General features: G+C 33.4%; 2 protein-coding genes across 2 annotated transcripts; one reads left to right on the top strand and one right to left on the bottom strand.

The window, feature by feature from the left end:
- Positions 1–7,938: 7,938 nt before the first annotated feature.
- On the bottom strand, positions 7,939–8,610 carry OCT59_003593 (uncharacterized protein; the record flags this gene model as incomplete). Its single annotated transcript, XM_066145714.1, has 1 exon — positions 7,939–8,610. The coding sequence occupies one exon, from the start codon at positions 8,608–8,610 to the stop codon at positions 7,939–7,941; it is 672 nt and encodes a 223-aa protein (XP_065996410.1).
- Positions 8,611–9,296: 686 nt separating this feature from the next.
- On the top strand, positions 9,297–9,720 carry OCT59_003592 (uncharacterized protein; the record flags this gene model as incomplete). Its single annotated transcript, XM_066145713.1, has 2 exons — positions 9,297–9,464; positions 9,529–9,720. The coding sequence occupies 2 exons, from the start codon at positions 9,297–9,299 to the stop codon at positions 9,718–9,720; spliced, it is 360 nt and encodes a 119-aa protein (XP_065996409.1).
- Between the last annotated feature and the right edge of the window lie 7,117 nt (positions 9,721–16,837).

The following is a 16,837-nucleotide window of genomic DNA, read 5'->3' as shown; positions in this document are numbered from 1 at the left end:
TGGCATTCAAGTTAGGTTCCCTCCGATTTATAGATAGCCTACAATTCATGAAATCAAGTCTCGACAAATTAGCATCCAACCTAGGTGCAGAAAAATGTAGAGCACAAGAATGTAGTAATCCACAACACTTATGGCGAATTGATGCAGGTAGATGCTTTGCACATCCCGAAAACTTTAAGATAACATGAAGTCAAATACCACCTGAATTACTCGAGATTTATCTTAAGAAAGGTGTCTACCCGTATGAATATATGGATGACTGGAAAAAGTTCGAGAAAACTAGTTTACCACCTAAAGGAGCATTCTATAGCAAACTTAATGAAACCCACATTAGTGATAAAGAATACGAATATGCACAGTATGTATGGGAAAAAGCAGGATGTAAAACAATGCAAGATTATCATGACATTTATCTCAAAACTGACGTCCTCCTACTAGCCGATATATTTCAGAATTTCCGAAAAATGGCCTTGAAAAAATATGGGTTAGATCCTCTCTGGTACTATTCAACACCAGGCTTCGCATGGGATGCACTATTCTTAATGACAGGGCAAAGATTGGATCTTATAACTGACCAGGACATGTACATGATGGTAGAACAAGGATTACGTGGTGGAATCTCTATGGTAAGTAAACGATATGCTCGTGCAAATAATCCAGGTATGGGAGAAGGTAAATGGACCACAGATAAGCCCAAGTCATCTATTCTATACTTAGACGCAAATAACCTATATGGATGGGCCATGTTGCAATACTTACCTACAGGTAACTTCCACTGGATAAAGGAGGAAAACGAGTTATTTAACATTCAAAGGCAAATAGAAAGTAATGAAATACCAGATGATTCTTCTGAGGGATATATCCTTAAAGTCAAACTGGAGTACCCTCAAGCCCTCCATTCACAACACACAGATTACCCCCTTGCACCAGAACGAATGAAGGTTAAGAAGGAATGGCTTAGTAAAAAGCAGCAGGAAATAATAGCACGTTCAGGACAACGATATACACCCACGGATAAGCTCATCCCTAACCTATTTGATAAGGATGAATATGTAGTTCATTATAGAAATCTCCAGTATTATGTTAGCCAGGGGCTTAGTAATCAAGAAGGTCTATGAAGCTATAAAATTCGAGCAGGCTCCATGGATGAAACCATATATAGAATTTAACACTGCCGAACGTGCTAAGGCTAAAAACGATTTTGAGAAGGACTTCTATAAACTCATGAATAATAGTGTATTTGGTAAAACTATGGAAAATCTCAGGAAACGTGTACGTGTCTCAGTAGTACAACCCCAAACCCATCCCAAGAAATATAAAAAGCTTACCTCAGATCCTGCATTCAAGGGTCGTAAAATATTCTCAGAAAATCTTGTTGCAATCCACCGACGAAAAGTAGAGGTAATGCTTAACCGTCCAACATATGTGGGTATGAGTGTGCTTGACCTCTCGAAGCTCTGTATGTATCAATTCTACTATGATACTCTTAAAGTACGATATGGTGAAAAAATCCAGTTATGTTATACAGATACAGACTCACTTCTCATACAAATCCAAACTGAGGATATCAATGCAGACCTCATAGATATGGCAGACCAATTTGACTTCAGTGATTATCCTAAAGATCATCCTGTACGAAAAGCATTAGGTGATAAGACTGACATAAATATGAAAATCCCAGGGAAATTTAAGGATGAATGTAATGGAGCAGTTATAGCAGAATTTATTGGCCTCCGTCCCAAAATGTACTCCATTCTCAAGGTAGGGGATGAGACCACCAATCCAAAACATGGTATCCGTAAGGCTAAAGGTGTCCCCTCAAAGGTAGTTAAAAAAGAGTTCCACCATGAGCGGTATAATAAGGCACTCTTTGATCCTAAACATAATGATACAGTCACCTTTAGAGCAATCCGATCTGATAGACATACCATAAATGTTATAGAAATGTCGAAGGTGGGGTTATCCCCTATGGATGATAAAAATGGATTGCACAAGATAATATCACAATGTATGCACATGGAGACTATAGGATACCACAACTTGAAAATTAATATAATATATGAGTAGGAGGCAGCATAGTATTAGATGGCACAACTAATAATTCTTCTCGAGTAAATATTTTTTTAGGTCCATCAGATAACCTATATATAACCGGCTGCCCATCAACAACTGTGGAAGATTCAATTGTATAAACTTTAGTAGACCATATTGGATCAGTTGCACGTCTCCTACCTTGGTAATCTGAGTTATCAAGTAAGTATTTCACAAGAGAACCAGCTGGTAAACGTATTTCTTCTGCACCTACAGGTCTATCCTTCCGAATTTTTGAAGGTAGTGCATACACTTGATCTTTCTGGATTGCCTCAACTGGAGACATACCTAGCAGACGAGTATTAGAATTATTTAGCTCATTCACAATATCAGAAAGATTCTTAACCCAGGCAGTATTCACACCTTCTGTAAGGAGTTCCTTTGCATCCTGTATTTTGAAAAGTCTCTCTGCTAAAGTTCGATTATACCGTTCAACAATAGCCTGACTCTTATGAGTAGTACCCACCCGAATACGCACACCTTTTTCATCCATTAATCGGATAACTTCATCCTTAAATTCTGATCCCCCATCTACTTGTAAAACTCTTGGCCAAATAAGCGGGCAGTCTGCTTTACTATAAATCTTTTTAAATGCCTTAGCAACACGTGCAGAGCTGCGATCTTCTAGAGGTACTGAAGCTTTATATCGGCTAGCAACATCTCAATATTCAGACAGTATTTATACAGCTTTCTATCACAGTATCATAGGGCATATATAAGATATCTGCTTGATGATACATATTTGGTCGAGTAATCTTATTAAAAAGAAACCTGTGGAACATACTTGGGTATAGGTGAGTGTATTTGCCATATAGCCTGTTTATGCAACCACTCTGTAATATCAGATATGTTAAAATCATGGCCCTCAGCTTGCACTTTAGCCCAAAGTTTTTTAGGAGTACGATAATATCCACATGGATGGTAATAGATTTGTTGAAGGATATAATTTTGTTCGATTTGTTTATTAAATGTAGGGTCTATAAAAATCTGTGGAACTGGCAATGGAAGATACATCGTTAAAGACACAGATTACAAAGCTTGCACATACATTGCAATCACAAGAGCAATATATAAAATACCTGTATGGTGTAATCGAGGGTCATGAATCTGAGATGAAGAACTTAGCAAAAAAATGCTGAGTTGCGTGCAAAGCTTAAGAAAGCATTAGAAACGGCATCACTAAAGGAGGAAGGGCTTCAAGCATTAGAACGTCAGCTGATTGAAGTTGATACTCTAAATATTCAACTTAAAGATCGAATAAAAGAACTTGCTAATAGACAACGGAAAAACATGGCAGCAATTCCTCCTGACCCTATTACAGAAATCTTAAATAATCGGACAACTATAGCAAATAGTGTAGCTGGTATTCGTATTCACCTTGATCGTACAACTATAGCAGCACACCCTCATATAAATCATTTATTTAACACTGCAAATGATAGTCTTGATGCCATTATCCGATATGCTAATGAGTTGCGAAATATTATAGAAGATCAAGATAATATGGAGGATAGACTTGAAGGTTTGTTAGATGATGCACATAACCGTGAAGAATATCTTAGACATGAACTTAATAATACACGTGCTACTATACTGAGAACAAGACGTACCTATGAGGATGCATATGCAAATAAAGTGCGTCATCGCCAACATTGGGAAGTCCTTGCACAAAATACTCAGATCCAATTGGCTAACATCCAGGCTCAATATGCTAACAGTCAAATTCAACTAGCTAATGTCCAGAGAGAACGTGATGAGAGTAGAAGAAATGCTCATAGATTATTACAGCGCTATAATACTGAAACAGAACGAAGTAGAAGGCGGGCTAATGGTATCATTCAGCAAGCTCGAGCATGGAGAGGGCAATTTTTAAACTGTCGTAATCATAGTCAAAATTTGCAAAATCAGGTCAATAATTTGAATCAACAGATTCTAGCATTACAAAATAACCCTCCAGTAATACAACAACCGATAATGGCAGGATATGCACCTAAAAAATTTAGAGGAGCATCTGGTGAAGATCCAGAACTTTGGCTTCAAGAATTCAGGCAATGGTGTGAGTCTGCTGGACTTGATCCTGCTGCTAATGCTAGAACTCGTGTTAGGATTCATGGGGTCTTTGAGACTTTACTTGAAGATGATGCTAGAGATTGGTATGAAACACATATCGAAAGGAAAAAATTGGGAATGTGTAAATCTTCTGGATAATACTGGTGTGGCCAATCTTGCTGCTTTTAATGCTTTGAATAATGGCGCTATACAGGCTGTAGCAGCGAATCAATTTCGTGGAGGGGCTAATGTATTACATGGACAAGCAGCTGCAGTTAATACTATTACTGGTGCTAATTTTATACCTGATCATACTGTATGGGATGAAGATTGGTCAACAGCCGAGGGTCGTCCTACTGATATAGCTGTTAATAATCCTAATGCTAATAATGGAGGTACAATTGTGGCTCCTGGAATACGTATTGGACAATTAATATATCGTTTTAAGCATTACTTTCCTACTATAACATCTGAAAAGTCTAAGCTTGCATTTAATGCTATTGTTCAGGGTAGTGATACTGTAAGCCGATTCTATTCTAAATTACGAAGAATGGTTAGACTTGCATATCCAACTCTTCCAGAGGTAAATCAGAATGAATTAGTACGGCAACAGTTCTTAAATGGTCTTTCCAGTGAAAATAAGTTGGATGCGCGACGTATTGGTTTAGAAAATTCAGTTGCATCTATTCTGAATAAATTGGAAGAAGTTGAGAAATACAGGACAGATATGCCACCTACTCCTATAGTTACATACCAGGATCCAACTTTAGCGGATATTGAGAATCTTATAAATTCTAAAATTCCTATGACTACGGCTAGATCATCTGCAGTACCAGTACCATCTTCTAGTCCATTTTCAAGTCCTCAAAATGATACATCATTTCAGAGATTACTTGCTTTAGCATATAAATTAGGTCTTCCAAGAGATATCGATATAAGTAAAGTAACCCTTAGTGATCTTGAAATATTTATTGATACAGAACTTAATAAAAATTTACCATCTGACCATATTTACCGTGGTAATCAGGTATTTGGTATAAGTTCAGGTACACGCAAACCAAAGAAATCAAAGAAATGCTCAAGTTGTGGAAAATCTGGTCATACTAAGAGTTCTTGTCCAAAATCTAAGAAGGGAAAGAGGAAAACAAATTATGCACATGACTCCTCTGATTCCTCTAACTCTTCTGACGCCTCTGACTCCTCTGACTCCTCTGATAGTGATTCAGACTCTAGACATGCCTGCTATGGATTAAAAAAAAAAGCCTACAGAAAGGAAACGTGTAGATAAAAAGCCTACTGATAAGAAAAAATCACAACTTGAAAGGCAGCGTATTATCTTTGAGGTTTTTATACAACTCTTAAAGCTTCTGGTTCAATCCTTCGTTAATGCTGTACCAAAAGAGACTGTTATATCTGCTTACAATGCTCTGAATGCTAAATTCATTAATTATAAAGAACCAGTACTCAGTCAGCTTAAAGGAGAACCCTCGATAAAAACACGTGAAAAAGTTTGGGATAATGTTAAGGACCTTTTCACATCTATCCTTCATCCTATGATTTCAGTTGTAACTAATAGTATGGCTGCAAATTTAATCCGTAAAAATGATGATGTTATATGTAATAATGACTTATGGTCTTCTATAGCAGGTATTGGAATTGTTAACCGCAAGTCTGCTAGTGATGTAGTCACTATTAAGACCAAAGTAGTCGCACCTGAGAGTGAAAAATCTTTAGTTATTCCTACGACAATTTTCGATACTGGTTCTGATAGTTCTCTGATATCTAACAATATTGTAAAGCGCCTAAATCTTGATGTTGATAGAAGTAATGCTCCTGACCTTAGTGGTGTTGCAACAAAATCTGATACTATTGGGACAGTATATGGTCTTGGTATTCTTGTATATGATGGGGAGAACTCTAAAAAAATCGAAGATGACTTTATGGTTGTTAAGAGTGATAAGGACTTTTTATTGCTAGGTGTACCTTGGATTGATCGTGCTAATGTCATTCTAGATTTCCAAAATCGGCAACTGACCATCCCTCTATCATCACGTAAAAAAATTACCATTCCAATTTCTCTACATAAACGGAAAACTAACGTGACTTCCTTGCAGATGGATACTATCGACTTAAAAAAAATTCACACTCTCGAGGAAGATTAACCTGTCATCTATGTGGAGCAAGTTTTGACTTTCCCTCTAAGTTAAAGCGTCATCTTGCTAGGAAAAATCCATGTGTTTCCCAAACTTCTGCGGCAATGATGGGTAGTGGCGGGCAGTGACAGGGCAGTGCCCAAATTTTTTCGGCAGTGACGGGCAGTAACAGGGCAGTGCCCAAATGTTTTGGCAGTGATTAGCCTTTACAAATATTACATTTGCCATGTTACTCTGATTTCTAGGTCTTTACGGGTTTCTATGAGTTTTTCAATGGCATTTCTATTTTTAAAATATCGACTATATCTGATATCTAGCTTTTGAAGGTTTGGTAATATATGCAGGATTTCACTTAGCAAATCTCTAACGTCACCTTTTCCACCATAGTATTGATAATCTATTATGCTAAGTTCCTGGATATTGGGGCAAGCTTGTAGCATTTTTACAATACAGATAGGCCATAATAATACTCCATCCATATTAAGCTTTCTGATATATTTTCCACATACTGTCCCTGGTTTTGTGAGATGTTTGTACATTTGGAACTCCTTAATATTATAGAGGTTATAAAGGTCTGTTTCACCCCATAGGAGAGAGTTTGCTACTACAGCCCATTTTCGACACACTAATGCATAATTGCAAAGATAATGCCAACGGGAGTAAGTACCTTCATATGAAGTTTTGAATATCTTTTCTAAAAGTTCGAAAGGTAAGCTATTGTTTGTCATGGTATCTCATATGAGATATTGATGAAGAAGTTTTATTTAATTAGATTTTTTCTTAGGATAAAATAATTTGAACATTTCTTTTCTATCAATAGAAAAAACCAGACATGCTTACTTTTAGTGAACTTACTCCATCTCTTACTGTTACTGAATTTAAGATCAATGTTGAAGGGCTTGATTACACTGTGCTTGGTCATAAGCTTGAACCTACTAAGGATGTTATTGCCATTAATAGCAACTTTATTCATAAAGCTTTTGAGGGTTATGAACAGTACTTGTCTAAACCAAAAGGTGAGAGGCGATGCAGACGAAGTACACCTGACAATCCATTAAATAGACGGCGACGTACAGGGGATGGTAGCACTTTTAATGCATGCATTGAGTTTGTTATCATCTTAGCTGATACTGTACATACTATTCGTTATTTTCCTAAATCTGGTAGTATACAAGTTTTCGGGTCTTTTGATCCTGTTGCTATCTTCTTACGTTACCTTTCTGAATGTTCCTTACCTGAATTTTCTTCTGTAGAACTTGTGGGTGGAAATAAGGCTCTCCTGCACAATTATAAATTTGTGATTAATATTGGGGGTGATAAGTTTATTAATCTTTCTACCTTAGCATATGCTTTAGAATCTATAGATGGTATTCGTGAGATTCTTCCCTTTCCGATAAAGTATATTAAGAATGATGCAGGTGATATTCATTCTAAAATTGCTATAATCTTTACTTCAAAGATTCGGGTACATATCTGGCCTAAATCTGGTAAGGTTAATATATTTGGCACTAAGACTGAATTGGATGCTGATATGGTTTATAAGTTCTTACAGAAGTTGTTTTCTAATCCGAATGATTTTGGGGATTTTATTTGTGATGCACCTATTCCAGATTGTGAGAGGTAAAAAAAATGGTTTCACTGAAAACTAAAAACCCTCTATTTGTAAAATCCAGCAATCGCATTCCTGACTTCTTGTTGGCATAAGACATTCGTCACATAGAGTTATAGCCAACTCATTTTTTAGTCTATCCAGCTGACTCTCGGTGATCGGTGCAAGATTCTGATAGTATTCATTGAATTCATTCTGCTCTACTTCATCTATGTCTTCATCTGTGTCTTCATCCATATCTTCATCTCCTTTAATATGGTAGATGCTGAATTCATTTCTATATTCATCATTAGGATTCGTGAATATTCTTTGTATATTGTAATCTATAATGTTGAATGTTGTAGGTTTCTTTTTTGATAATATTTCTACTAAGTCTAATAATGCATATGCTAATTCTTTATCCTCTGAGAAGTTCTTAATGATATCTGAAAATCTTTCATATATTGCCATCTCATCTGGTAGAATAGAATATCTTATTCGTGATAAAAGTGATGGATGTATCCATATATCATCACCTTCTAACATCTCATCAAATATTTCTACTAGCTCTTCTAATCCAGATACTAACATACTTTCTTTGCTAAATTCGGAATCTAAAGCTTTTAAATATGCTATATCTAAATACCACATTATTTCCTTTACCCATTCTTCTATGTTGAGTTCAAACTGGCCTAGTATACGTCTTAGTAATGGTCTGTATTGTGACATCTTGTAAGTCTTTTATATGTGAATCTTTTATTCAATTACATTTTTTCTCGGTATAAGGGTAATTGCTTGCCTTGCTATTCCGCTCTATTGACTCCATGGCTGGTTTCCTGGATGGGTTAATATTTCCTTACCTTTTTTGGCTCCGTTGGCTTTGAAATCCTATTTCTTGTTCGGTTAATTTTTTCAGATTGTGTGGTGGTAATAGAATTGTATGGTGGTAATAAAACTATATGATGGTAACTAGATTATATGAAAAGTGGTAGGTGGATTATATGGTGGTAATTAAAATTATATGATGGTGGTAACTAGATTATATAAAGTGGTAGTTAAATTATATTAAAAGTGGTAGGTGGATTATATGATGGTAATTAAGTTATATGATGGTGGTAATTAGATTATATAAAGTAGTAGTATTTTAGATTATATGGTGGAAGTGAGCCAGAATTGGGGTTTTCATACTACTAAGGTGTCATATACGAGATGATCCATCAGCGGCACCGCCACAAAAGGGACAATCTTCGGGTCAAAAATAAATCAGAAAATGATATAAAGAAAGAAACAGGACGGAAACACCAAAATTCACGATGATCGGAGGTAAATATAAATGTTATATTTTACTAATCATCCTAATCATCATTATTTATTTACGAGTTTTTTATAAAATAGAAAAGAAAAAAAGATCAAAGATGATCAACAATTTAAAAAAAATTAATGATCCGTTGATTGAAAAGTTCAGTAACGAAGAATTGCGGCCAATAATCACAGAAAACGGCTATCATAGCCCAGAAATTTCAGAAAGCGAGGACGAGCAAAACATAATCGTCATGCATAACCTGCGATGGCGCTCCAGTACTGTAAGTGAATTTATTGAAATGGGTTACATATAACTGGCATATGCTAATTCATTTTAAAACAAAGCTGCGCAGATTTTTGTACTATGTTGACAGTAATACAACAAAAGGCGACAAAAAGCGTGAACGGGTGTACAAGCCTAGTGAGTACGTTGAAGAAACGGCGCCGAATAGCGCGCCTAGTTGGACGAAATCAGGCTACGATGGGCCATTAAAAAATCCAGTTGCCAAGGCGATTAGTAAATTACAAAATAAATGAAATATGTCAGTAAATTTAATAAATATAAATAAATATATCAGTAAATTTAATAAATATATCAGTAAATTTAATAAATATATCAGTAAATATAATGCTTGAGTCAAACAGATTGAAAAGAAATTAAAGACTGAGACAACCTTTTTGGTTCAATTTTCACAATACCTAATTTTTTTATTTGATTTCATCAACTGACAATCATACCGATATACCGATATATCAAGCTAATCTAGCTGCGGATTACCAGCCAGATTATTTTTGACATTAATTTAGAAATCGACATATATACGCAAAGTTGCTAAATTTTGTAAATTTCACGAGTCGGGCTAACTAATAAATCGGTATCCGTATTTGCAAATATATTGTTATAATACGCAAATAGTCCAATTTGATTAGTGATCTGGATCATCGAAATTTAATCTGATTGGCCAGATCTCTGTTTGATTACGATAAATATGGAAATAAGCACATTTTGTTTACAACAAAACCTTTTTACCTATTTGCGAATTTTTCTTCTTTTTGCCGTTTGCCTATTTGCGAATTTTTCTTCTTTTGCCGTTTTGCCTATTTGCGAATTTTTCTTATACCATCTTACGAATGCGTTGCCTATTTTTTGTTTATTTTTGCTTATTATATCACCGTTTACTTTCTACGCCCATAATATATGGTGTGAAATTATTGGACTCGTTCACTGACAATGGTTGAAATGGTTGACATACTGGTATGTCAGTTACTCAGCTGTACGAGTTTATAACAAATTAATAATAATAAGCACTTTCACATTCAACAATCGTGAATGGGAATATTCCAATTTTATTCTGGAGACAGATACGGAAACTGTTATTTATCGCTAACCTTCACTATTTCCTTTTTGTAAAACAGGTTTCATTGAGTTGTGTTTCAAATATCCTCCTGTTTTTATAGGTGCGAGAACATGCCGATTTTTTGATGAATTTAATACTTCTTTGCTCCTCACACTCAATCGAAGTGAAATATAGAACGACAATGCATATTTCTTTCGATTTTCATTTTACTGAGTGTAACTTTAAAAATGGTAAGCGAATATTTGTACTGATCTTCACTTCTAACGAAATAAACTTTATTCGTTTTCAGCGATCAGAAATGAAATGTATATATACCGATTTTGATAAACTTCATTTAGAGGCAAGCCTGACTGATGGGTCTAATGGTATTATGGTAAGTAATAATAGGTATACTTTTTTTTGATATAACATTCTAGTTATGTATTTTTTTTCATGCATATTTTTACATATAGTACGCTGTGGTCTGGAACCACCCGAGATTTTTGACTACCTAGGGATGAAGTTGTAAGGTGCTTGTACCTGATAGGCTAGCCTCCTCTGATCTAGGGTCTCATTAATCGGGAGACGAGGTGGTTCCTAAGTACCTTCCACATCAAGGGCGGACATTTTTTGTAAAATCACACGTTGGGAATACTATCTCGTAACGGATACTTCAAAGACAAAAGGAGCGAAAAGCCTTCAGTTTGTTGTTAGCGGTGAAGATGTAGTGGTCGTGCCATTTAATGGTTGCGTTGATTGATTGATATACTCATATTTTGTAGGATTAGCTAATACATGAGATTTCTCAAAAATCGGAAATGAACACTGCCAATTTTCACCCTACCGACATATATTTTTAAATTCATTTTCTGCAATCAGAAACGAAGTGTATCTACCGGTGTTGAAAAACTTTAAAGGTGAGTTCATTCCTAGCACAATTCGTTTAGATAATTAACGTGACGGTATCTTTAAATTGTTCCTACTTTCAGCAATCGGCAAACTCAATCTCTGATATCAGTAACTATGACCAGTTTTATAGTGGGCTAATGGAGTAAAATAGGTATGCTTTTTTTTTGATATATAACATAGTTATGTGTATTTTTTCATGTATATCAAAAGGAGCGAAAAGCCTTCAGTTTGCTAGCGGTGAAGATGTAATAATGATCGTGCCATTTAATGGTTGCGTTGATTGATTGATTAACGTATGCCTTACTCATATTTTGTAGGATTAGCTAATACATGAGATTTCTCGAAAATCGGAAATGAATACTGCCGATTTTCACCCTACCGACATATATTTTTAAATTCATTTTCTTCAATCAGAAGCGAAGTGTAACTACCGGTTTTGACGAACTTTAAAGGTGAGTTCATTCCTAGCACAATTCGTTTAGATAATTAACGTGACGGTATCTTTAAATTGCTCCTACTTTCAGCAATCGGCAAACTCGATTTCTGATATCAGTAACTATGACCAGTTTTATGGTGGGCTAATGGTACAAATAGGTATGCTTTTTTTTTTTTGATATATAACATAGTTATGTGTATTTTTTCATGTATATCAAAAGGAGCGAAAAGTCTACAGTTTGTTAGCGGTGAAGATGTAGTGGTCGTGCCATTTGATGGTTGCGTTGATTGATTGATTAACGTACACCTTACTACTCATATTTTGTAAGATTAGCTAATACGCGAGATTTCTTGAAAAATCAAAAACACTGCCGATTCTCACCCTACCGACATATTTTCTGCGATCAATAGCGAATTGTGTATTTACCGATTTTGATGAACTTTATTAAAGGTGAGTTCATTCTTAGCACAATTCGTTTGAGATATTTAACGTGTCAATAATTAACGTTTCGGTCAGATCTAAATTGCTCCTACTTTCAGCAATTGGATAACTCGATTTCTGACGAAATGTAGAAGTACTGTGCCGAGGAGCGAAAATTAATTATTGCATTTGTCAGCGGTTCTTTATTAAATAGTTGCTCATGTTGATTGATCGATTAATGTACGCCCTTATTCATATTCTAATTCGCAAGATTTCTCAAAAAATCAGAAATGAACCGTATTTTATTTCATTTTTAGAAACGAATTTGTATATCTATCGATTTTGACGAATTTCATTCATTCGATGATTAACATGATGGTCTTTAAGCTGTTCCTACTTTCAGTAATCGGAAAACTCGATTTCTGACGGACATTCGTTAGGAGTTTGGTAAGCAAGATTTCATCACCATTTATTTCTAATAACTTGTTTGTTCGTTTAATGTATAACATTTATTAATTCTTTATTTTTAAATTCGTTCCTGTTAGCAATCAGAACAATCAGAAACAAAAACGTACCGATTTTTGCTTAATCATATTACTTTTATTATGATTGTATACATTGATATAAGTTCCCATTTGAAATAAATTATATTTACAACTATGATTGTACAATCAAATTTTTGAATATATTGTAAATTGTAATTAATAAAGCGCATGTAGGCTGGAATTAAAACCATTGTTTTTAATAATTTGTAATTAATAATGCGTAAATAAATATATAATAAATAAAATAGGTGCATCATAAACATTTTATAAAACTGATTTTACCAATCGGCTATTACAAATCAGCTATTAATCAGTCATCAATACATTATCAATCGGTCATTAATACGCTACCAATCGGTCATTAATCAGATACTGCCCGATTGCTGTCGGATTAAGCAAATCCAATAAGTCATCAATCAGTTATCAATTGACCATTAATTGACCATCGTTCAGCCATCAATTGACTCTCAATTTGTCACCAATCGGGCAGCCCAGATGATAGCCGGTTGTTGTCGGATTTTGGCAGAAATCAACTATCAATCGGGCAGCCCGATTGGTATCAAATTGAAAAAATCAGTTACCAACCAGGCATCAATCGGATACCCGATTGATGCCTGGTTGGTGACTGATTTGGCATCTTTCGACCTGTGCATGGCCAGATGAAGTAAAACCGCCTGTATATGAAAAATGTGATAACTGCATTAATTGAATTGCCAATAAACCAAAATTACTTGATGGTAAAGAAGAGATTAAAAAATTGTTAGAAGTAGTAACACAGGTTGAAAAGTGTCAAATCAGTCACCAATCAGTCACCAATCGGGTGCCTGATTGATGCCTGATTGATGCCTGATTTTACCAATCTGATACCAATCGGGCTGCCCGATTGATACCTGATTTCCGCCAAAATCTGACACCAATCAGTCACCTATCAGGCTGCCTGATTGTTGACAGATAGGTGACAGATTTATGACAGATTGGTAACCGATTGGTAACAGATTGGTGACAGATTGGTGACCGATTGGTGACCGATTGGTGACGAATGATAGTTAATTTTATGGTCAATCGATGGTCAATTTATAGTCAATCAATGGTAAATTAATGGTCAATTAATGGTTAATTTATGGTTAATTTATGGTCAATTTATGGTCAATTTTATGGTCAATTTTATGGTCAATTTATGGTCAATTTATAGGTCAATTTATGGTCAAATAACCAATTGGTAAAATTTTCTAGTAGTAATCATATAACCAATAATAAAATTTATTACAGCACATAATAATATTTATTAAAATTATAAACTCTACAAATAATAAAATACATAGTGTCTTTATTTATTTATATTAATAAGTAGTGTAAATAAACATAAATAATTAATATTTAAAATAAAAACCATTCATAATCTTTTTTAAAAACAGATGTTAGTATATAACTGATAAAGTTAGTAATATTTAATAAATAGTAAAGAGTAAATATAAAAAGTTAGTAACCGTAGTAAAGTACAAATAAATAATAAATACAGTTAGTATTATGAAGAGTTTGATAAAATATATAAAAAAAAGAAAAATACATGATGATGTTAGTAAAAATAAAGAAATATAACATTACATTAGTAATATTAAAAAGTGATAAAGTTAATATTATAAAATAAAATATAGTCAGTACAATAAATTTAATGACAAAAATACAATAATTAATATACCTGTAAAATGTAAAGAGAATAAGAAAAAAACAAACAGAAAAGAAAGAGCGTGTATATTTTTTGAAAAATAAACAAACTCGAGTTTGGTAATTTATATGCATGTTAAGATCAGGTCACGTGCATAAAGATCAGACCGAATTTTAATTGGTTAATAATAGATAAATATCGCATCTCCAGAAAAAATTTCAATTTTTACCGTCTCTCACTTTTAAATTTGTATTAAAATTTAACTTAGACTTTCAGAGACCTAAATTTTTTTAAAATTGTTTAATTTATTTAATGTAAATTTAATAAAAAGTATATTGTTTTTTAATTAATGGTACGAATTCTAAAAAATTCTCTATTAAAAATATCTCATACAAATTCTTAGAAAATTTCAAAAAAAAATTCTCTATTTCCTATACGAATCTTAGAAAATCTCAAAAAAAAAAAAAATTTCCATCAAAAACACCCTAAAAAATTTTACAAAAAAGAAATCTCTATCAATCAAAGATATCCCATATGAACCCTTCCTATACGAACTCTTAGAAAATCTCTTAAAAAATTTTCTATCAAGGAATCTCATACGAATTCTTCCTATACAAACTCTTAGAAAATCTTTATCAAAATATTCCATACGAACTCTTCCCATACAAACACGTAGAAATCTCAAAAAAAAAAACTCTATTTATCAAAAATATCCTATACGAATCTTAGGAAATTTCTCAAAAAAAATTTTCTATCAGATATCCCATACGAACCCTTCCCATATGAACTCTTAGAAAATCTCAAAAAAATTTTTTATCAGATATCCCATACGAACCCTTCCCATATGAACTCTTAGAAAATCTCTTAAAAAATTTTCTATCAAAGAATCTCATACGAATTCTTCCTATACAACTCTTAGAAAATCTTTATCAAAATATTCCATATGAACTCTTCCCATACAAACACGTAGAAATCTCAAAAAAAAAAAATCTCTATTTATCAAAAATATCCTATACGAATCTTAGGAAATTTCTCAAAAAAAATTTTCTATCAGATATCCCATATGAACCCTTCCCATATGAACTCTTAGAAAATCTCTTAAAAAAATTTTCTATCAAAGAATCTCATACGAACTCTTCCTATACAAACTCTTAGAAAATCATCAAAATATTCCATACGAACTCTTCCCATACGAACACGTAGAAATCTAAAAAAAAAAAATCTTTATTTATCAAAAATATCCTATACGAATCTTGGGAAATTTCTCAAAAAATTTTCTATTAGATATCCCATATGAACCCTTCCCATATGAACTCTTAGAAAATCTCTTAAAAAATTTTCTATCAAAGAATCTCATACGAATTCTTTCTATACAAACTCTTAGAAAATCTTTATCAAAATATTCCATATGAACTCTTTCCATACAAACACGTGGAAATCTCAAAAAAAAAAAAAATCTCTATTTATCAAAATATCCTATACGAATCTTAGGAAATTTCTCAAAAAAATTTTCTATCAGATATCCCATACGAACCCTTCCCATATGAACTCTTAGAAAAACTCTTAAAAATATTTTCTATCAGATATCCCATACGAACCCTTCCCATACGACCTCTTAGAAAATCTCTTAAAAAAATTTTCTATCAAAGAATCTTATACGAATTCTTCCCATATGAATCTACGAATCTAATGTATAGTTAAAATAAATTGGTCAAATAAGAAAGTAAAAAAGAGAGAAATATATTACCATATTTGAAATTAACAGAGAAAAAAATTTTTTTAATTTTTTTTTTATCAATCCTTTTTTATACTGTATGCTGCATTAGTATCACGAAAAATTTTCCGATTTTTGATGATCTTTACATAGTTCTTAGAAAATCTCAAAAAAATTTTCTATCAGATATCCCATACGAACCCTTCCCATACGAACTCTTAGAAAATCTCTTAAAAAATTTTCTATCAAAGAATCTCATACGAATTCTTTCTATACAAACTCTTAGAAAATCTTTATCAAAATATTCCATATGAACTCTTTCCATACAAACACGTAGAAATCTCAAAAAAAAAAAAAATCTCTATTTATCAAAATATCCTATACGAATCTTAGGAAATTTCTCAAAAAAATTTTCTATCAGATATCCCATATGAACCCTTCCCATATAAACTCTTAGAAAATCTCTTAAAAAAATTTTCTATCAGATATCCCATACGAACCCTTCCCATATGAACTCTTAGAAAAACTCTTAAAATATTTTCTATCAGATATCCCATACGAACCCTTCCCATACGACCTCTTAGAAAATCTCTTAAAAAAATTTTCTCTCAGATATCCCATACGAAC

Source organism: Rhizophagus irregularis, chromosome 11, assembly GCF_026210795.1.
Source record: "Rhizophagus irregularis chromosome 11, complete sequence".
Lineage (NCBI taxonomy): Eukaryota > Fungi > Glomeromycota > Glomeromycetes > Glomerales > Glomeraceae > Rhizophagus > Rhizophagus irregularis.
This window is presented reverse-complemented; position numbering and strand designations above follow the sequence as displayed.